The sequence below is a fragment of the Lathamus discolor genome, chromosome 3 (genome assembly GCF_037157495.1).
Source record: "Lathamus discolor isolate bLatDis1 chromosome 3, bLatDis1.hap1, whole genome shotgun sequence".
In the NCBI taxonomy this organism is placed as follows: Eukaryota; Metazoa; Chordata; class Aves; order Psittaciformes; family Psittacidae; genus Lathamus; species Lathamus discolor.
The window spans coordinates 102,834,012-102,856,186 of NC_088886.1; the positions used below are offsets into that span (position 1 = coordinate 102,834,012).

At 38.9% G+C, this 22,175-nt stretch overlaps 1 protein-coding gene across 3 annotated transcripts in view; it reads right to left on the bottom strand.

The window, feature by feature from the left end:
- Nucleotides 1-22,175, bottom strand: part of ANK3 (ankyrin 3) — a 384,128-nt gene that overhangs the window by 51,217 nt on the left and 310,736 nt on the right. For all 3 annotated transcript variants that reach the window (XM_065670855.1, XM_065670853.1, XM_065670854.1), the window contains exons 25-29: nt 21,521-21,644; nt 18,492-18,594; nt 12,636-12,742; nt 4,825-5,049; nt 1,662-1,816 (exon numbers count right to left, since the gene is read on the bottom strand). In XM_065670855.1, coding sequence (XP_065526927.1) covers nt 1,662-1,816; nt 4,825-5,049; nt 12,636-12,742; nt 18,492-18,594; nt 21,521-21,644 — 714 coding nt within the window. The remainder of the gene's footprint in view (nt 1-1,661; nt 1,817-4,824; nt 5,050-12,635; nt 12,743-18,491; nt 18,595-21,520; nt 21,645-22,175) is intronic.

The following is a 22,175-nucleotide window of genomic DNA, read 5'->3' on the forward strand; positions in this document are numbered from 1 at the left end:
CTGGAAAAAAAAAAAACTTCCAAAGTTACAGCTTCTGCGATGCGAGAGACTCATTCAGAGCCAAATCTAACTGGTATTTTGTAACAAAACTGAACAAGTTCAGATGAAAATAAAAACAACCCGCTCTTAATTCTGCAATTTTGTAATTTTATGTCATTGCTTATTGCTTGGAAGACCTTTTACATAGAAAAGGAGTCATTTAACTGGAGTAGAATTTTGTCAAGACCTTTGTACTATTTAAATGCAGGAGATTTTTTTGTTTTATTTTCCTAACTAGAAGAGAAGGATTAAGCCAAAATGAACTGAACAAATAATCAATACAATGCTCTGGGTGTGTCTGCAGTATTTTTTCTCCTTTCCCTCTCATAAATGATTGTCTGGATTGGTAAAAGGCATTTCTGCGGCTTGGCTTTTAAGGTGCCAAATATTTTCAGTCTAAGAGAATACGCCAGTGTCCATCATACTTTCTGTGATTCGCTGATTTTCCATATATACACTAACGGCAGCTCCCCAGAAAGTAAGAACCACCTGAAATCCTCAACAGATCAAAAAGTTGTACTCTGGCTCCAAATCATGAAGTAAGTACTGAGGGCTTCATGCCCAGGAAATCAGTAAAAATGCCAAATCTCAGACATCCAGGAAGTCCCTCACAACACTGCTAACTCTCCATGTTTTAAGGTGTCCCTTTTGCTCCTCTTCAAGTAAGGAGAGGCTAAGATCAAAGGCAGATCCTGTTCACAGATACCTCTCATAGCTTCCATCTGCAGCCTCATCATTTGCTTCAAGTGCTTTTGCTGCTAGTCAACTTTTTGCTGCTAAAGAACTTTCCTCCTGGTTGTATGCCACTACACTGTGACTTTCTTAGGAGGTTATCTATAGAAAATTCTACTGCTAAGCCCTTACAGAAAAGCAAAATTCAAACCACAAGATATTTTTATTCACACTTCGATGCAAAGAGCTCAAGCGATGGTTTATCAGAACAAGTGTTGAAAAATACGTGCTAGGAAAAGAAAGCAGTGGTGCCAGCAGATCACTGCAGCCCTAGCCTGGCTTTGCCCATAAAGTGTCTACCCATAAAGATCTGTCACCACATCTTCTGATGAATTATGTAAACCCAAGTCCTCTCATCTTAAGGGATTTTTACATAACAGCAATGTCCAAGCAAAGCAAGGAAGCCAGACTTCACAGATGGGCATCTGGAAGACAGGTTGCGTGTTTGTGGAAGGCAACCTCTAACAATACCATTTTAAAGAAGAAGGGCTTGTGGGCTGAAGCCTGTATCTGTGGGAAAGTCTAATTTAACTGATACTTACATTTCATCATTGTTTTGGAATGACCTTCACATGGCCCTTCCTGAGCAGCAGAAACATGCTTACCTCCAGCTGGGATGCTGTACTCAACTTCATGCTGTAAAGCAACTGTGCAACTTTGCTTATTGGCAAGACTTCAGATCAAAACTTACCATTCACTTCAGGATGTCTCCAGGCCACTGCTAAACAATTTCTCTTTACACATTTTCTGTTAGTTTAATATGTAATGCACACAGTGTTTCCTAAAGTCAGATGTCCCCTGCCCTGCTTTACTTTAGGGTGCTTTGGTCTGCTCATGTTACTAAGCCTGCACAAAGGTAAGGCATGCTAAAGTTTTTGGAAAATGTTTACCTTCATCCATGCCATTGAGTATTTCAGTTAAGTCTTCATGCTTGCTGTCATACTGGTGCTCCTTCCATGTTTCACCATTTTCACTTCGAAGTACAATTAGTTCTCTCTCCTTCCCTCGCATTGACCCAAAATGCGGGATTTCCACTATGACAGGGCTAGAGAAAAAGGAATCATATTATTTTTAATCCTGTATCTCCTCACTGCCCTTAATTTCCTATGAGCATTAAGTCCTTAAGAAAACTACAGTCATTTTAAACAGTTAGCACTGTTATAATAAAAATGGTCTGTAAAATTGCCAAAGCTGCACAATCCTTTATCTTTTAAACTATAATTAATAGATAACTTGAAAATATTAATACATATAGCTCATTTTTAATATGAAAACCTGAAACATCTGCCTACATGGAAAAATACTTAAACATTTGCTAAGGAGTGTTTTCCCTGGTCATTTATCCCAGGATGTAGGTGATCCAACCTGCCTCTAGCAGAGACAGGACTGCTGACTTTTAATTGGCATTAGCATGGCCAAAATTCAGATTTGGCTCAAGGGATTGGAAGGGGCAAAGCCAGTCCAGCTATCCAAATGCATGCAACAGCTATTGACTGCAGCAGGAACTGCTCATGCATGTAGGTTTTAAACTTTAAACTAAGTCACAAAATTTTCAAAGCTCTCCCTGGCTCTCTGTTGATGCAGCTCCTGTGAAACACAGGAGGTTGTTTTTCATTAGCTTCACTTTCTGGTTCTCATGCCCAAAATCACAGCTGCAACATCTGTAACTGCACTGTAAACACCACTGGTGAATGTTTAGATCCTTTCAGAATGGACTTCTCCAAGTTAAGCAACATCACAACCACATTTATATTAGTTACTGTCAAACATTTTTGGGGAAAGGGAATGAGAACGTGGTTAATAATACACCTACATCACCAGACAATGTACCTTCAACAGAGGACTGCAAGTGCATTACTGAACAGTTATTGTGAACAACCGACAGAAACCACCATTCACTTCATGTGCCATTCCTTAACAAAACAGACACTTTTGCCAAACACTTCACAGGCAGGATATGCATTTTAAAGTATGTTAAGACAAACCGACTGAAATCACACAGTAAGTAAACAATTATGCAGCTTTAAGACATTTAAATAGACAGTATCATTATTTTCCTACAGAGGTTGTAAAGGATTTCACTGCACTGTAATAACTCAGAAGTAGCATCACATGATGGGAGAATTATGCAGCACTTCTATGGTACTAGATACCTGCAAGGTGTTGAGTGCATTAACCAATTACTTGAGCACGGAAATCACAACAGCCATCATGAGGGAAAACATAAACTAGTTGCAAGTCCAGTTTTCACATTCAATACCAAGGGGGAAGAGTAAGATAGTATTTCTTCCCATGAAAATAGAAAAAAGACATAATTTAGATGCTTTTAATAACATCCAGGCTATAATCACAAGTCCTTTAACAAGAAAGGAATGTGCACAGTAAGTAAATACAAAAAATTTAAATGCATTGGTTTAGATATTTACTCTCTGGTTCCGAAAGAGTACAAACTGAAAACTAACACTATAGTACAATCTTTGCAGGCTAATATTTCAGATACTGTCTCTGTAAATATTCAGAACCACACAGTTTTGTGCATGACATTTAACAAGAATACTCAAGTGAGAAGGTATTGAACAGGTTTGGAACGCCAAACACCAATATTTTTAAAACCTAATGCAGTAAATTTCACAATATGGTTTGAAAGTAACAGCAAAAAATATACGGAAACATTCTTACATTTTTAGACTACACACTGCAGTTCCTCTGGGCAGTATACTTGGCTTTATAAATTTATTTTAACAAGATGCCTCTTGCAGGTTGAAAAGATTATTATTTCTCCAACCTTGTTGAATTCACTCGATAACAGTTTTTCTAAACAATCTTTCATAAATAACAGACTTGATGCCATCGCATTTTACAAATGTCCTTCCTAAACCAGACTGACTCAAGGCCTGTAAATACCTTCTCTACCACGGGGTTGAAATTAAAAGACTTTCACTGTGTATTAAAATGTATTTGATGCAGTTGAAACACTTTAAATTTAAAAGATTACAACAGCACAGAAGTTATGAAAGCAGAATGCTGGCAGTGAATTTTACATGCCTATAAGCACAAGGTAGTAGCAGAGCTATATTAAATCAAGCCACTATGATTTTCTTTCAGTGACATAAATCAACTGAAAGCTTTAGAAAACTTAAAGAAAAATAAAATGGGAATAACAAAAAATTGGAAACAAAAGAAAAACTGTAGACATTCTATATCTTTTCCGTACATATCCTACCCAATAAATTTTGTTCCTTGTGGACCAAGCTGCAGGATTCGGCTAACCATGCTCTCGCCCTCATTTAGAGGGGGAGGAGTTTTAGGAAGATGCAGTTTACTGAATAACATCCATGCAGCAGGAAGAGAAACGAGAAGGGGAAATTAGGAACAAGCTGTCATTCCCGACAGAACCAGCAGTTTACACCAGGGTGCCACTCATGGTAACGAACAAAATTTATAATTAGGAAAAAAAGCGCCGCATCATAGTGGATTGTTTCCCCTATTTTAAGCTTAAAAAGGTCAGTTCCTAGCATGTGTGCTACTTGATGCTCTCCAGTAAGTGCTCCACCATTGCCTTCAGTGGCTTTGCTCCATGGGATGGAGACAGGCAGCTCCCAGCAACTCTGGCACGAGCCGTGCACAAGCCACAGCACAGAGAACACAGCTTAACATTTGGCTACCTGTGGGTGACCTTAGGACACTTTTTTGTGATGTTCCTCTGATACTCTACAAGCAAGAGGTTCAAAACCTGTTCTCATTTTTAGGTGTGTGATTCCTGATTTCCAAGGCAGGTTGCATGAGTAGATGGGGGCAGGACCTGGCCTTTTTGTGGCTTTTCTTACCTTCATCTCCATTCTGCAGTCATTATAGAGACAAAGCTCCCCTTAAAATACAAGGGTACTTTCTGGAAGGAATGTCAGGTCGGCATTTTTTAATATTTCAAGTTAAGAAGCCTATCTTACATGCTCAAATGAAGTAAAGCCAACGTTTAACTACTTAAGTCCATACGATAAAGGAAATGAAAGATGCAACATGAGTGCAAACAATGAAATTCATAGAACAACTCACCCTAAAAACTGTGCCCCTGCTGGCCCCATTTCTACAAGTCTACTTGCTAATCCTTCTCCTTCAACCATCGGTGGTGGGCTGGCCAGTTTATGTCTCTTTACCAAGCGGCAGGTGATGCGGGTTGGTGCTGTACATTTGCGTGGTGGGATAATTATTCTCATTCCATGATGGCGACTGCCTCTCATTGAACCCCCACGTGCATCAACCATAAAACTAACCAGGAAACTGTAGGTAAAAGGAAACATGTCAATGAAAATGGTCACAAAACAAGAAAATCAGCAAACAGTTAACCACTAGTCTGTAAAATATTATTAGAAAAGTCCTCCCAGTCCCAGCTAAACTAAAAAGAACATGAAGATTCTTTTGAAACTTATACTTACATGTTAACTATTGGTTATCAAAAGCAGGAATTGTTAAAGGTCTATGAACATCATGGCAAAATGAGTGGGTGCTACTGGGCAATTTGGATTAAAAGAGTACACAGATAGTTATTAGTAGTGGTTTATTAGAATTTAAAAGCATCCCTGTTACTGTTACTACTCCGTAGACAGGAGTAATTACCCTCACATGCAGAAAAGAAAAGTGTAGAAAAAGGAGAATCAAAAATGCTTATTATTTCTGGGATCTCAGTCTTTAAAACCTCCTCAAAGTCTCATTTGTAAAAAATACGGATGGCTGACAGAGCAAGTGCTGGCACCATGGGTGACAGTCAGTGTAGGCTACTAAGGGCTTCCACTGATAGGGAATGAGTGAGAATATCAAGTGCATAACTTTGTTTAGGCTACTAGCACTCTAGAGGTAATCATGCCAGTACTTATGCTTGAAGATGACACAAAGTAGCGAAAAATGAGATTAAAGAAAAATTGTGTTTGCCAGTGTCATTCTAATGCGTAATTTTCCATTAAAAAAACAGAAGGGTAAGCAATTATATTTGTAAATGGTGAGTGGTAGATTTTAACATAAAATTCTTTTTACTAGCCAAGGAATAATGACTATTAACAAGAATAATCATTAATAGCCAAAGTTTGTGATATGAAATGCTAAGAAGCTGCACACGTGAAGTGTTACTGTCTTCAATGGAACAGTGACAGGGAAGCGGAGTCTCCTCCCAGGACCAAAATCAGATTTCAGCCTGTTTCAAAACTCCACAGCAAAAATCCTTTCAATTTATGTGGATCAAAACATACAGTTTCCTGCAGGTCTAAACAGTTCTGATGGGTCTCCTTGGGCGCTCCAAAATATCCCCCCTTTTCCTCTGTACCATAAGCTGCTGAGAGAGAATAGCTTCAGGTAGAAGATGCAGTAACAGACTAGTATCAAGAGGGACACGAGTCTTGATGCCAAAACTTCTGTTTGCTTGCTACTTCTGTATGATATGCAGATGCTGACATAGCTGGCACATATGCTGTACGGTTTCATTATTTTCAAGGCTCTTCCCACAACTTCCAGATCTTAAGAACTAAACCTTCACATGATTTACAAGCAACTCCATTCAATTTCCTGGTTTCCTACTGTAAACTGAACTTAGGTAACGGGCCAATAATCCAGGGGGGTCATAAAGATTCTTTAAAAAACCCCAAATGTTCTGAAGTATGAATAGGAATTTGTGTAAGACTTTTATATTTGCTTTTGAGACCAGCAGGATATCAAAAGTAACAGCTGATGTGGATTGGCCAGGCTTACAAATAAGCTGCATTAGGAAGTCTGGCTGACAGGGGTGGGAAAAATCTGCAGAAAAGCAGGACTGTAATCAAAACTTGGTAGTGGTCTGCAGGAGACAGACGGGTAGGGACACAAGCTGTAAATATATGATGCAGGACAGAAAGATTGTCCAACTGAATTCCAGATAAACAAATTGCTACATTCCCTTTCTTCAAACCAAATTAAAATTATTCAGTAAAGAATAATGGGGAGGTGAAACAGGCCTCAGAGGTGACCCTAACCCCAAATTATAATTTCTTGTGTCCCATACACTTTATAGTACTGAAGCATAGAATAAAATTCATAACCTATCACAGTAGTTTTCATACAAATAATTTGTATCCACATTTGTCTCCTAGATAAACACACTGTACACTACTGAATGAATCCAAATGTTGCTGCTACTATATCTCAGTTCCTAATAAGAGGAATTAGTTTAGTGGGACAGGCTCTTTGCCTAGTGACTAGTCAAGTGCTTTCTAGAAATATTAGATCTATGTCAAAACCAGTGTGATCAGTCTGAAAATTAGAGAGTATGTAAATTACGTTAATCTCAATATTTATAGATCACAAGATCTTAGATGTCTGTAAAATCTGTTGACTGGAACACTTTTCTGTTTGCTAATAGAAGGCTACACCAAGAAGAGACATCAGCTCTAGAGAGCCTAGACGTTTGGTTCCTTTTCCCTCTGCTCACTGAGCACTATCAGCCTGTCAGCGTGTTCATGTTGCCTTTTCTCCATGCAACTGCTCTATATTGTGAATGATGAAAGCTGATAGTAGCAGGCAGATGCCACTGAGTATGTGGAAGGGTAGGCCAATGGCTGGTCTTCAGAGCTGGCAAGTAGCCAGCACGTGACTAGCTGTGAAGAGAGCTCAAGACAATCCGTTAAAATTTTCTACGAAGCAAAGTAAAATATTAAGCAGGGACCCATAGCCCTTGGTCATCAAAGGGAGAATACTGAAAGGAATCTGTTACAGTCGGTGCTTTGGTGGCCTTTTAAAAACGTGCACGGTTTTTGTCTGCACAGAAAATGAGGCCACTTGAGATTACATGGAAGCAGGATGGAAGAGTGACTGGCTAGAGCATCCCTTCAGGGTTGATGTGCAGCATCTTTTGGGAGGCACATCTGGTCTGTGCACCACAGAGCGAGGAGGGGGTCTCAGGCAAGCTTGGCAAAGCTTTGCTGGGCCTGATGGCTCAGTATAAAGCAGAGTTTTGGAGAGCTGCCTATCATGTATGTGATTACGAGCATGTTAAACCAGCTCAGAATATAAAAAAATAAAGTTTTGATCTACCGCAAAAATGCCAAAGCTTGCACTCAGATAAGATACTGTCTCTGTATCTAAACGATTTAGATGACCATGTAAGAATGGGTGGTCAAAAATCTCTAGGCACCTAAATCAACTGACATAATAATAATAATAAAATAATCAATGGAGTTAAAACTAAGTACCTATAAAAACTAGATGTTAAGTTCTTAGGTTTATTTAGGCTGTAGACTTCAAGGTCAGTCTGGCCTTTTCAACTTGGGGTTTAGCACTGCTAACGTACACTGCTCAAAGCAAGAGTAGATTAACCCTTGAAGTGAGTCTATACTCCACAGCAGGAAGTAGCCCATTGCAGCCAGCTTTGGTGTCTATACCACACTGCAGCCTTCAGTGAAGACAAAACCTTTAGTAGGTCAGCCTTTATGCATATTGCTCCCATATAAAGGTAATCATTGTCAACAGCATATTAATTGTTCCCTTGGTTAGTTTTCAAATTAGTAATTCACTGTTTAAAACAATAACAATAATTCCAAACAGTATTTCATGCACTTTCTATCAAAAAGATTAGTAGCTGATGCTTACCTAAATTAATGTTGCACTAAGAATGGAAACTAGAATGTGATTTCTAAAACACAACGCTAAATGCTAATGAGCATTTCTACTTGAATACATGGAAGGGATGAGGTTGTGGGCGGATGCACTACAAACATCTACACACACTCTGTGGGGAAAAAGGTTAAAAAAAATGAAAAGAAAAGAAGGATTCACAGAAAGCACAGAGTTATCACCTTGAATCATACTGGGGGAGTGGAGAGGAATAGCTGCAAAATAATTTAGAAAGCAAATGGGAAAAATTAATGTAAGATAATTAGAGGCAAGCAACAGAAAATATCAATAATATGCGCAAAGGAAAAGTAACAATCAGAAAAATAAAAGCAACACATTTGAAGGCCAACCTTAGAAATTATTTGTCTTTTGCTTTGCATATGGTGACCTCTGTCATATAAAATATGTTACACATGGAAAAAATCTGAAAGGAAGTGTTAATCTAATCGGTCAGCACAAGTCCATAATTTCTCTCAGAAATGTGCAAAAGCACGTGGAGAAGAGGAAAGCATTTGCTATTAACTTAGGTCAAGAGAGAAATTACTGTAACATGACTTCTTTATTTAATTCCCAAAGCGTGCTCCACTGTGCCATGGAGAACCACTTCTTGCACTTTTCTAGAGTAGTTTGTTTTCCAAAGTATAATGTATAAACAGTATGTATGGCAGGATACTTGAAAGGAGTATCAGTTCATGCCATTCATTACACTGCTTTCAAAAATAAGTTCTTCTGCATGTACAAGATGTTGGCGTAAATGATCATTAATCTGATGTATTCCACCTTGCAACACTGCATCCAGTTTGTCCGAGTTTCTCAATATGAAAGGCAGTGTGACATACTGTTTCTTTCAGCTAAGAAAACCAAGTAAAAACGGTCAGCATAAAGAGAGCACACCCACATTTTATTCTGGGGAAGTTGCACAAGTAGGCTCACATCTGAAAACTGAAGGTCATTTTGGTGAAGGGTCTCTACCCTCCCAGAGGCCTCAAGATTCATGACACATTTCAATGTACTGCTTACAATGGACTCTGTTCTAAATATATGCTGGCAAAACAACTTATGTGAACTCAAAAAAGAAAAACATAAAACATTATCTTGGCTTAAAAAGGGGAAAAACCAGAAGACTTGAAATAACTGCCAACAATTCCTTCTTTCTTTCCCTTTCACTGATACATTGCTGCAACTCCACATCCTCCTCCCAAAATTCCCCATCTGTCTCAGTTAAGAAATGGGAACAAACTCTGGTGCTCTCTTCTGACAGTGAGTAAATGGGCAAAAGAGCAGGACTCCAGCGGCGCTCCCCTGCACAGCACGTTGCATAGTCTGCAGGAGGATGAGGAATGCACAGAGAGGTGGGGTCAGGCCCTGGCCACGGGGCAACCTGGACCATGAGGACTGCTAACAGCAGATGACCCCAGCCCCTAGCTATGGCCACAGAAGTAACTAGGGACAGAGTCAGGGAGGAGGCACCATGGACAAGCACAAAAGGAGTTGCTCTGCAGAAAAAGACTGATGGAAGAGAAGTGAAAACTCATGATCCTCTGAATATCAGATGTGCTGAGGTAACAGGAAGGTGTGACAGGAACATGCATTCTAGATGAAGGTAACGGGGAAAACCAAATGCTGTCATACTATAGCATGGAGACACAATTCAAAAGAAAATAAACAAGTGAGGGTTTTTTTCCCATAACAAAGGAACTGAGTCACCAGAGCTTCATTTCTGATGAACTTTATCTGTCAAATGAGCAATGTGACTGGTCAGAAAAGCTATACCCGTCTGAGAATATTTTGGTGCTCAGATCCTCTCCCTCCCCTGCAGCCCCCCCTTTTTCTTCTCTGTGCAGGTCTGCAGCCCCTCCCTCTGAGGAACAGCTAAGGCCACCTCTGCATTAGTGAGGACTGATGTGCAAAGAGAGCAGATCTAAAGTAGTTGATGTGAAAGAGCCCATGTTCACAGAATATATTTTGAAGGGTTGGAACCATTAGGGAGCATGCTTAAGAACTAAGGGCAAACAAGTATTGTTCCAGAGGACTGGCAGTTTGCAAACATCAGACCTATTTTGTACCAGGATGAAAAGGAGCTAGAAAATTTTAGACCAATCAGTCTAACCCAAATTACCAGAAATATTCAGGAATAAATTATCCAACAATCAATCTGACAATAATTTATCCAGTTTATCCAGGAATAAATTATCCAACAATAAGGGCCTAAAGGATAATCAAGAGATTACAACTCACCTACCAATCCTCAAAATAAAACCAAGCCAAAATAGAAGTGCCCAAGAGTAACTCATATCAAATGAATTTAACTTCCTTTGACAGAGTAACTTACTCAGTGGGTGTGTGGAAGTATTGTCTTGGTATTTCAGTAAGCAATGGAGGTATTGCATAGCTAAGGTAAGTGCACAGTCATCTCAGAAGTTACCTCAAAAGAGATACCACCAGTGCTTTACCGAAGGGAAACTTCATGTGGAGATTACACTGTGCTGTCCTAGGCCAGGTACTAACCTAATGTCTTAATTCATAATTTGAACACTGGACAAAAAGAAGGGCTGAAAAGTCTTTGGGAAATAGGATTAGAATGAAAACTGTCTTGCTAAAATAGAAAAACAGTCTGAAACCAAAAAACCTGAAATACTGCAAAGGCAAACACAAACAAAGGGAAGAAGCCAAACGTAACCAAAAAAAAAACACACAAAAAAACCAGACTGCAGAACTTCAGAAAAGAACCAGGAAATACCAGCAGATCACAAACACCCTTCAAGAGAAACTGCAGTTCAAGAGAAACTGATAATTCTCACTGTGGGATTGCTCAAGATTAAGTGTGTTGTGTCAGGGTGAAGGCAGCGATCCCAACTTAGTAATAAACTGAAGAGGGGAGAGCCAGAGGACTGCATCAAGAATGTGGAAAGGACCACCGAGGAGGATCCTGCGACATTTTAGTTTATAAAAAATAGGATCACAGGTCTTCCAATACATAAAACATTGTTAAGAGACCAGTAAGATATTGTTTTCCATGACTATTATGGATATGACAAGAAATAGGCTTAATCTTCAGCAAAGAAATTTTAAGTTGCATATCAGTGGAAGAGATATTGTAACGAATGATAGTGAGCTACTGAAGCTGGGTGACTACAGAATCTCCTATTTTTAGTGACTATGAAGAAATTAAGTATGTCTCCTTAACAGCTTGACTACATTTTATCCTCCTGTAATGTAAATGGGTAGACTACCAGCTCCCTGAGATCCTTTGCTGACATACTCTTCTGTGATGACCAACAGACTTCACATTTTCATACAGTAGTTGTTGATATTCACCTCTACTAGCACTGATCATATGCAGTGTTTCATCAGGTCAGGACTCAAAAATCCAGATCTGCATAGCTCTGTTCAGCAGAAATAGGTGCTTACATGTATTGTGGGACTGTATCTTTATATTTGTGGGACTTGCTGCTCTTTTGGAACTGAAATCTTTTGGTATGTGCTGCACTCATTTTCATTATAAGAATGTAATTAGACACAAAATGAGGACGTAAATTAAAAAGGATGAGAAATTTTATGTCCTGATCTTGAAAACTAAACAACAAATATTTATACTAGGCAATCTCATATGCAATGATTCCTTTCGGTTACACATTTATTTGTGAATTTTCACAATACACATTCAAACATTACTACTATTACATTTAAATCAAGTCTTTGTGGTGTTGTCTAGATGCACCACAACTACAGTGGTGACTCATAAGTAAATGAATAGTACCACTAAAATCAAACTACAGCTACTGGAGAACAGCCAGGAGCTTGGACATATAAATGAAGTAAGAGATTAATTTAAACCCCACATTTTTCCCTCTAAGAAAGAACAGAAAGCATAACGTTGTATCTCATATTCCAAATAATTTAGTACAATTCAAATAAAATCACTCATGACACTTAAAAACAAAGCACCAGCAACAGAAAAAGCAAAACAGGACTATTAAAAAGAAGCCTGTGGGATTACAATGTTTTGGCACTCAGAAAATTAAGTGCAGAAGCAAATTTTTGGTTTGATATGCAAGAATTTAGACTGACTCCTGTTATTAAGCATCCTCCTTGAAGTCAGTACGAATTTTGCCACTGGCTTCAACTGGAGCAGGAATAGGCATGTTACCGACCATTACAGCAGGCTGTATTCTTCTGCTAACAATACATTTCCACATTTAAAGATAAAGGAAATCTGTTAAGTGACCTACCCAGAATGGATGGGACTTGAAACAAGGTTAACATTGTCCAAGGTGTCTGCAGCCCAGCTATAGTGTCTGAGAGAATCAGAATCAAACTCCCTTTGAAACGTCAGGTGCTTAAAAACATAATGAAAAAAAAAAAAGAGAGAGAAATAGAAATTTCAAATTGACATGAAAAACATTTGTCTTAAATACAAGCTTTTTAATATAACTGCATTAAATTTAGAGCTGTCCCCTTTCGTCATAACAGTGCAGATATCCCAGGTGTTAAATTACTGGAAAATCTGTAACAGAAACACGAAATCTACAAACAAATTAATCTCACATGTCTTCAGCCATTCTTTTTGCCCATTTTTCCCACCTTCTTCAGTTACAACTATGTCTCTCCAATCCTTACTCGCGTGTGCAAGGTTAAAAAGATTGAAAACAAAAAATATTACCTTTGTACTGCAATCATGCATCATACAGGCAGGCAGTATAATATCATCCCTCCCCCGAAAACAGGGGGAAGAAGCTGTGAGTAACTTCACTGAGAGTTTAATTGAAGTGGTGAACGCACGACCAAGCTCCTGGTGGGAGGAGGGTTTAGTTTGTATTTATACACGACAACCAACATGAACACTGTTTTGTGGAGTGCCACTGTCCCTACTCATCTCTATAAAAATAGCTTTAACCCTGTGAAGCAGTGGCACACTGGTGCTATAATTAACTGTCCCATCTGACAGACACTGGGGCGTAATTCGTTCCTTGCTGCTGCCCATGGACATACACACTCATGCGCCCTGTGCCCTGCAACAAGTCTCACACTAGATCCTCTTATCTGTGTAGCAAAGCCATTCCTTACTATTTTTTTCTTTTTTTCCTAGGAAATCAAACAAATTAAATCTTCAAATACTGTATGCCTATATTTCCAGGTGTATATGAAAGCTTCTAAACAATTTAAGAAGTGCTAGCAGAAGTTACATCAATAAAACTAAGTTTTACCATGCAATACACACAGACTATCTTCACTCAAGATGGTGTTAAACATGTCAGTATTTCCTGTAAGTAGGTTGTTTTCTGCTTACAAGCAAATGCATCTAGAGAAAACAGTCTGTTAAGACTAAAACCTCAAGGGCTGTTTTCAAATCAAAATCAGTGGGTTCAGTTCAAACCTGAGCCAAGCACACACTTCTACTCAGGGAAGTTTTACTATTTACACCTTGTTTTTTTAAATATACTGGCACAGAGGTAATGAAAACGAATTATTTTGAATGGAAATATCAGCATTAGTAGTAAATCTGGGAAAGGCAGTCACAAACACATAAAAGTATTTACTTTGAAAAGCTTCCACAACGTATGCAATTACATTACACTTTGCTGTTGACCAGAACCTAGAACCCTCGCATCACTCTGCGGTTTCCAAAAAACTTCTCTCTTTAGACATTTCTTTTATTTCAAAGGAGCATCACAGGTTTCCCTCCAAAAAACACTGACAGTGTAATTTACTGCCAGTCAATAGCAGTATCTGAAGGGTACAACTTTGCTCTGTCATCTGACCAACTCCGTGGCATGGCTTGATGCCTCCGTTTTTTACTACCTTCACTCTTTCATTAGGATCTTTTTGCTGTAAAATACGTACTTGAGGCCTGATGGTTCAAGCACAGACAACAATACTAATGGGCAAACTTGCATACATATTAAACACCAAAATACATCATCAGACATAAAAGATGACTGCTGTTAAAGCAACGGCAATTAAGCAACAGCAGTGGGTTTAATTTGCACAATTTTTGAAAAATGTATCATAATTTAGTTTAATGAAGACAGCTTTCTAACTCCTTCCAGTAGAACACTGGTAATTCTCCTACATTTCCTGAAGAGCCTGCAGTATAGACAGGAAAGCCATTGCTGTGGATTTCTGCTATTCCAAGTGATATCTAACTTCATAAGAGCTTATACTGAGTACATTATTCCTCTTGACATCAGTCTAAGATCCAGAGAGTTGGTCTTAGATGATGTAAAAATCTAGATAAACAAAATTAAATTTATTCCTTTGCCTGGTGATTCACATTATCATCAAAAATAGGACAAAACAAAGAAACATAAGAAACATGTAAAAAAGAACACATTTTAGTGTTTGCCATTCAAGCCGTACCAGTGACAGTACATGGAGGTCTAGGCATGCACGAGGACACATACATCAACAAATAAAGATGGGATCACGTTTGCTGTAACATATGAAAAATGCTGAAGTTCCTTCAGCAGTATGATACAGGAAAAATAAACATAGGGCTGTGTAATTTCCAAGGAAATATCACCACTCTAAAATAATTTATGTTAGACAGATATGCTACTATGATTACAAAGTTGCTGTAGGTTTGCCTGCATACATACATAAGGCACCTTGGTCTGTTCCTTTGTCCTCAGATACTGCCTGTATATCTGGTGACTATATTTTTTGATGCATTACTTTCTGACAAAGTGCACAGATCTTTTGGACATATTTACAGCCATCAAAGGCACAAAGCCTGCAGCCAATAGTTTTGACAGAGAAAATGAGTAGAAAAAGCTAAGAGCCAGACACATGCATCTTACATGCAGCACACATCTGTTGATCTCATTTTGTCTGTCAAGATGCTGGATTTTTCAGGCAGGCAAAAAAAAATCTTCCTGAGTAAACTGCAGTATCATCAATCCAGAAGACAGTACATCCTCAGTGATACCAAATCACAGGTTTCATTCTGTGCTTGGTCAGGTCCCAGTGTTCCCTCCCTGAACTGAAGGACATTAAATATGCATTGCTCATAGGCGTGGCATCGTTAGATGAAAATGCATGCACAAAACCACTGACGGTTCTGCTGGCAAGGATCCTGCTGGTTGCATAACTGAATATACAGGCTGTGTAATATCAGAGTTCAGCAAACAGAAGAATTTATGCTTCCTCCCAGATGCATTTATCCAGACAGAGAGGTTCAGCAAGCTGCTATGTAATGGACAGCCTGATTCATCCTGCCTTTGGCTGATGAAATTCAGAGGCTGATGTAAATTATTCCATGGAGAAAGTAGTTCAGATTTGGTCTGAGTTGCTGCATCCATGGTAACACACCAGGACACAGAAATTTTAACTTTTCTGCAGCCAGGTTATGTGGCCTGGACTCAGACTTCCCTGTTGAACAGGATCAGCAATAAACCACCAAACAAATCAACAGAGAATACTGAGACTTCTTAAGGAATTATTAGAAACTCTAATACCCAATGTGTCATGCTGGCAGTCAGGTTCGGTAAAGACTGGTTTCAAATCTTCCTCAGCTGACTCTTTTTAGACTCCCAAATCTCCCAGTGATCCTGGGGAGAGGTGGCCATGGGATCTTCTATTTCACAAGATGAAGAGGTTGACAAGTGCTCCTTACTCTTTTATATACTTATATTTGTGATAAAATTAATTCCCTTTACTCTTAGACTTTGCTGTTGACAGGTCTGAGCTTTATAAAAGAAATCAAATATACAGATAGGCAATAGCTCACTCCTTCAAAGTCGTCTAATGCCCCAAACCAGCCTTAACTCACATCAGTTTCCAGATAGGCTTTAAGGATATTGGGTTTGACCCACAATGATCTTTGCTTCTTTGAACCCCGCTGTTGAAACACAAGGTGGCTTTTTTACCCTGCTTTCAACTGCCATAGCAGAGATTTACCTAGAAGTCCAGTAACCTGCAGACAGAGGGATGGGAAGAAGAGATGCAGGGGTATTCCCCATTTCCTAAATGCACTTCTCCTGCTTCAGCCAAAGGGCTGTAAAGCTTACCACCATAGGACTGGGCTGAAGAATACAAGAATTCTAGAGGATGGATATACTTTTTGTTGGGACTTTGAGGGTTGCAGAACCCATAGCAGGAAATTTCATCTGGGCTCCCTTTTTCATGAAGACAGTTTCTTGCTTTACTGTCATTTGTTTTTCAGGGGATCATGGGTTTGCTAACCTCTCAAGACAGTGCTGACAGAATAACATTTAGAACTAGACTGTCAGCCAGGCCTCCAGCCTTGCTTCATTTTACATGACAAACTTGAACCAGCACTGAAGTGCAATAACTGTACAATCATTGCTGGACAAAAACCGGAATTACAAAAACACGAAGACTATAAATGCAATGAAAACAGTGTACAGTACTGCTCAGCACCAGCACTGGAAAGTTTTTGTATTTATTTTCAGCTCAAGAGCCAGCACTGCAAGAGAACCGCCAGAAAGCAGAGAAGTCCATGACCACTTGTAGAGAATACGAAGTTTGCCCTAAAGCAGAGTTCCTGTACATGATGTGGTGTCATTGCAATACCTCCGTGTACTTACAGGTAATTCTTATTTTTCTAGTGCAATTCTGTTAATGATGCACACTTTGAACAATGTGCTTTAGGAGTTGTTTAGCATAGTGCTGGTTTTAAGTCTTTTTTAGTCAAATGTACCCTAGCTGCTAAATCAATGTCATCTACTTTGATGGTAATCACAAAAACGGCCAGAATCACACATACAATTTAATATGTTCTGAGACTGAAGAGCCTTTCTCTCCTTTGAAATTTCCACCATATCAAAAACACTTAATGAGGATTTAGGAGTAAGAAGCGTCAAGAGTAACTTCAGGTTCTCAGCCCCGAAATACCATTTCTTGTTTCCAGTGCCAGTAGCTGCAATTTTCTGACTTCAAAACAAACAAAAGCCACAAAATTACTGCTATGCAATGTTCAGAAACTCTCCATAGCTGGCTGCTGTAAGGTTATTGGAGAGTTACAGCATTACATAAAGTAACAACCTAATAATAAACATTCAGTTGCTAAAGACAGAATCCAATTTCTGCCATTATCGTAATCCTACCAAAAGCTGTGTGCAAAAGCTGTATTAAAACTGGGTAATTTATACTACACTAGAATTTACAGACTAATACAATCAAGGTTTAAAATGCATGAGTCCTGCTCTGTGGACTCCTTCCTCCATGGAAGCATCCACTGAGATCAGTAACCCTTGCAGGACTACCTGCCACTGCTGAGAGGTACATCTGTGAAAAAGGCAGCAGAAAGCCTCTGTTTCACTGCAATCCACCTTATGCTCTTCCAGGGAATAAACAACAGTTCCACTCCATAGTCCTTTAATTCCCAAGCACAGATTTCTATGTGAATTTTTATTCAACTTCCTAGCAGATCTCTAGCTTTTGTGTATCAAGAAACTCTCGAGTAATTCATTTAGATTTGAAAATCTGAAGCAAGTCTACCAAGCAAAATGCTAAGGAGGACACAAAGAAAGCCTACAGTGCCCCACCATCTTCAGCATTAGCTTTTGGAAAGACTTTCCCATGCCATAATCAGGTCAAAAGATTCTGCTTTTGTTGTATTAGTCATTGCACAAACGTTTAGAAGATACATAAACCGGCTACTGCATAATAGCTTAATCTTTACAAAGCCAAATTCTTCCCCAGGATGGCAAAACAAGGACAGCAGTTGGAGTCCTCTCCATGCAACAGAGCAGGCAAACATAATTCCTGGGCTATACAGTACAGACAAAAGTTGTTTAGTGTAAAACATACTGCTCCCAGCTTATCAAAGCACTCTAAGGATACCCATAACATTAAGCTTACAGATGCTTCCATTGACTTCAGTGGACATACAAAGTAACTGGTCCCTTAAGATTGTGTATTGGTGTGGTACCCCATCACCCTGACTCTTGCATATCAAAACCACAATCTGGTAAATCCATGATTTCTTTCTCTCAGCTCCTCTCTTCTCCATTTTCAATTGTTAAGAGAGTAGCAATAGTGTCTGCAAGCACAGCTGAGGGCTTCAGCGTCACCCCCTATAAATACGAAGTACGCATACCTGGTGGCAGAGACACAGCACATACCTGATCCTTTGCTGGTACCAGCAGTTCTTCAATCATCATGCTATCTCGGGCATAAGAACTTCTGTTCAGCGTGTAGGACCTATCCGAACTGAAGGAGCGGAGGCTGTTGTATTTACCATATATCATAGAAAGTGCAGGTGACAATGAGGTGAACAAAAAATAAAAATAAAAAAATTAATACATGCAACTTCCAGGGATAGCATAAGATGGCAAAATATACATAATTTATGAAATACAAGGGAAAAAATGGAATAATAAGTATTTGACTATAGTTAAATATCCCCTTCCTTACAATATACATAAGCAAAATCACAATAGATGTTTAATGCTTTGGCAGTAACGCCGTGGATTTAGAATAATCTAGAAAAGTGTATTCAAGTATTTAGACAAACTTTGATAAGCATCTTCACAGCCTAATCCTGAAAGGAGACTCATGAGGGCAGCTCCTGGGGGAGCTGCGGGTAGGTCACAGCAAGTGCCCATCGGGCTCAGATTGCTAAATCTGTTTTAAGAGTGAGCAAGTTTTATGTGTGTTCTCTTTGTGGCTGAACCACTTTTGACTTTGTTATAAACAGCCTTATTCATTTAGTTAGAAACAAAAGAATAATATTTTTGATATGAAAGAAGAAAGAGAAGAAATTTGTTTACTGGTGGTTAAATACAGATTCCAGTGCTTTGGGGATTATTTTGTGCATGTTAGACTATTTGGAAATCATAATGATCACTCTGAATGTGTTGCAATTAAATCAACGTAGGAGTGTGTTACACTTAACCCTGGAAGATACATTATGGTATGTGCTAAAAACATGCTGCAGGTCTAGACATGCTTGCTACGTGACAAAAAATAAAGTAGTAAAAAACGTGAATTAATAAAAAGCAACATCCAACAACATGTTACACTTTTGAACTAGCAACACTTTTCAGACTCAAAACTCTACAACTTCTTTCATGCATTTTGGAGTTGCTAATCAAACTTTTCTAGTCCCTTAGCACACGTTCCTCCTTGGACTAGAAGCAGAATTGGGATCTTAATTACACACTGTAGGCATATGTTAAGCAAATTTTTATATGATAAAGGGCATAAAGAGATCAAGTTATATTTGTTATAACAGAAGGGTATTCTCTAAGACTAAGCCCACCCCCTACCAAAAAATAAAAGCATGTCACTTTCCAAGGCTGAATAAAATGAAGATGAGCGATGGCAGCAGCAGAAAGATGTAACACGATGCCATGCCTTCTTACCTGACTTTTGGACTAAAGCAATTTACAGTGGAAAAGAAACAGGAGAAATAGAAAGCAAAGAATCAGACAGGAAAAGCAAGATGTTATGGCTGGATGGCTTATATATTTCATGTGTTTATTTCTTAATGTTACACTCAGAATCAGTAGTAAGATACATCCACGGAATACTTTTTGCTAAATGAAATACTTCACAGGAAAAATATTGTATTTGTCTCCTCTGAGCATAACATGTGCAATGTAAAAAATGAGTTACACAGCAACAAATAGTAATGGCACTGCTAAAATCAGAAGCAGGGGAATATTAGATTTCTGTCAAAGAAAGATACCATGTGGCTGAACCCTTAAATCTATCTAACAGATTTTGACTGTAAAATTCTGCTCTCCCACCTGCACAGGAAGAAGTTAGGCATGTGTAGGAAGAGTACCGGAATGAGTAAAAGGTGTCCTGTAAATCAGTGCCCAGCTCCATACACAAAGTGCACTCCCTCTCCACCCTATCAGTTAAGTGCTTCAGGACAGACCACATCTGATAGTGCTGTATGATGACCTTGCTCACACAAAGTTCTATTTAAAAGCAGCGTATCGGCTTTGTTAATTAAGTTTACAAAGACTTAAAACTCTCCCTTCGGATCTGTTTTGCTGATTTTCTAGCTAAAGGACTATTTTGGCATTCCTTGTGAGTATTTTATCACATAAATACTTACTAACTTACCTAAAAATCGTAAGTGAAGCAGAACATGGCTGGTTCCTACTAAAGAGCAAATCTGAACCGCATGTTTGCATTTCTAGTGAGACCATAACAAATAGACTGAAGAGCAGACATCTGAGCTTTACCTTTTGGGAGTTGCCATTTGCTGTTAGACAATGAACTCACTTTTTAAACCAGATCTTTAAACTACATCATAGGAAAAAGTCCTCAGGGCTCCAGCTTATGAGGTTTAATTATTAGCTTCAATACAGTTCAACTGTCAGTAAGTACACTGCAAATCTACAACTATGGAAGTAATCTCTGCTCATACTGCTTTAGTTATTTTAAGCAACGCATACTGCAGGCTTTAGCAAGATTCAAAAATGAAATCTAAAACGCTGATCTAGAAACACCTGAGCTGAAATGAACATTAGTCAGATATTATATTAAGTTTACAATATTTTATCAGATTCACAGAAACTTTGGCCTGTTTCCTGTAACACATAATCTGTTCCCTGCCAAATGAAACCCTGCAACAAATTAGGGTAAACCTACTTCTTTTATTCTTGAGAACATTTTTCTTTAATATTGGCTATCTCAGTTGGATAACTCACTAACACCTTTAAAGAAGTAAAAGCACCAAAATAGCAAAATGATTGGCATTCAGTTTTTCTGGTATTTACATTCTTCAGCTGAATTAGTCCATTAAGGAATACTAATGTGAGTATCAATCTGACCTGCAGTAGTGGAAAGAAACCTGGTTTTGCTGGCTTTTCTAGGTAAGTTTCTAGACCAGTTGCAAACTGATAGCAAAGAGGTGCCTGGGAGATGTTCAGAGTATGAGCCGAGAGATACCAGAAAAAGTGAGTAATTCATTTTCTGTGTCATTGCCATAAGAAGCCAACATGAATAAATAATATGAAATAAACCAGCAATGAATGTATGCTTTAAAGGCACAGTACTATCATAACACGGAAGCACACCCCCTCTACTTTGTTTCAAAATAGACTTCACTTTTCTGCGTGAGAAAGTGCACTTGGTTTGTAAATAACTTGTAACTCTGGTGACACGCAAACTCAAGAAACAGCAAATATAATACCTGGCGGAGCGGGCTCCCAGGCTAAAGCCCATGTATCCCTCAGCAGGCAACGAATCGTCTCCCAACTCCTTCAGATCCTGGGGTCCAAGGTATTTGTCCGTATCGCCTGTCATTGCATCCTCACCTGTCAGTACAAAAGACAGGCTGAAATCAGAAGTATTGTAAATGTTTGTGTGCTTAGTAAGTCATAACGCCCTGCTCCGTTCATCAAGAAGGAATCAATCCTGTCACCCCCACTTTCCCTAAGGCTCTTTCCATATGGCACATCAATTATCCACCCTCTGAATGAGCCTGAGAAATAATTTTACTGGGGCAAACATAAGAAGCAAAACTCCACCTTGACATAAACACAATGTATGAGGGATGACTTTTGCCCAATCATTTAAGCATGCTAAAGGCTTCTTCTGTACTTTGCACCACTTTTGCTTTCTTTACTAGCAAGCCTGAGCTGACAAACAAAAGTCAGGTTATTCTCTACAGAAAACAAAACCGAGAAAAACTTGGCTGTGACAGACAGCCTATTTGCCCACCAGTTATGAAAAGTGCAGCAGACGTGAACGGACGCAGAGAAAGCGCAGGGGCCCGCCTCTCTCTTTAGGTATTCTCACTAACTTCTGCACGATCCAATGTAAGAGGGATTACTTTTAGGGGTTTG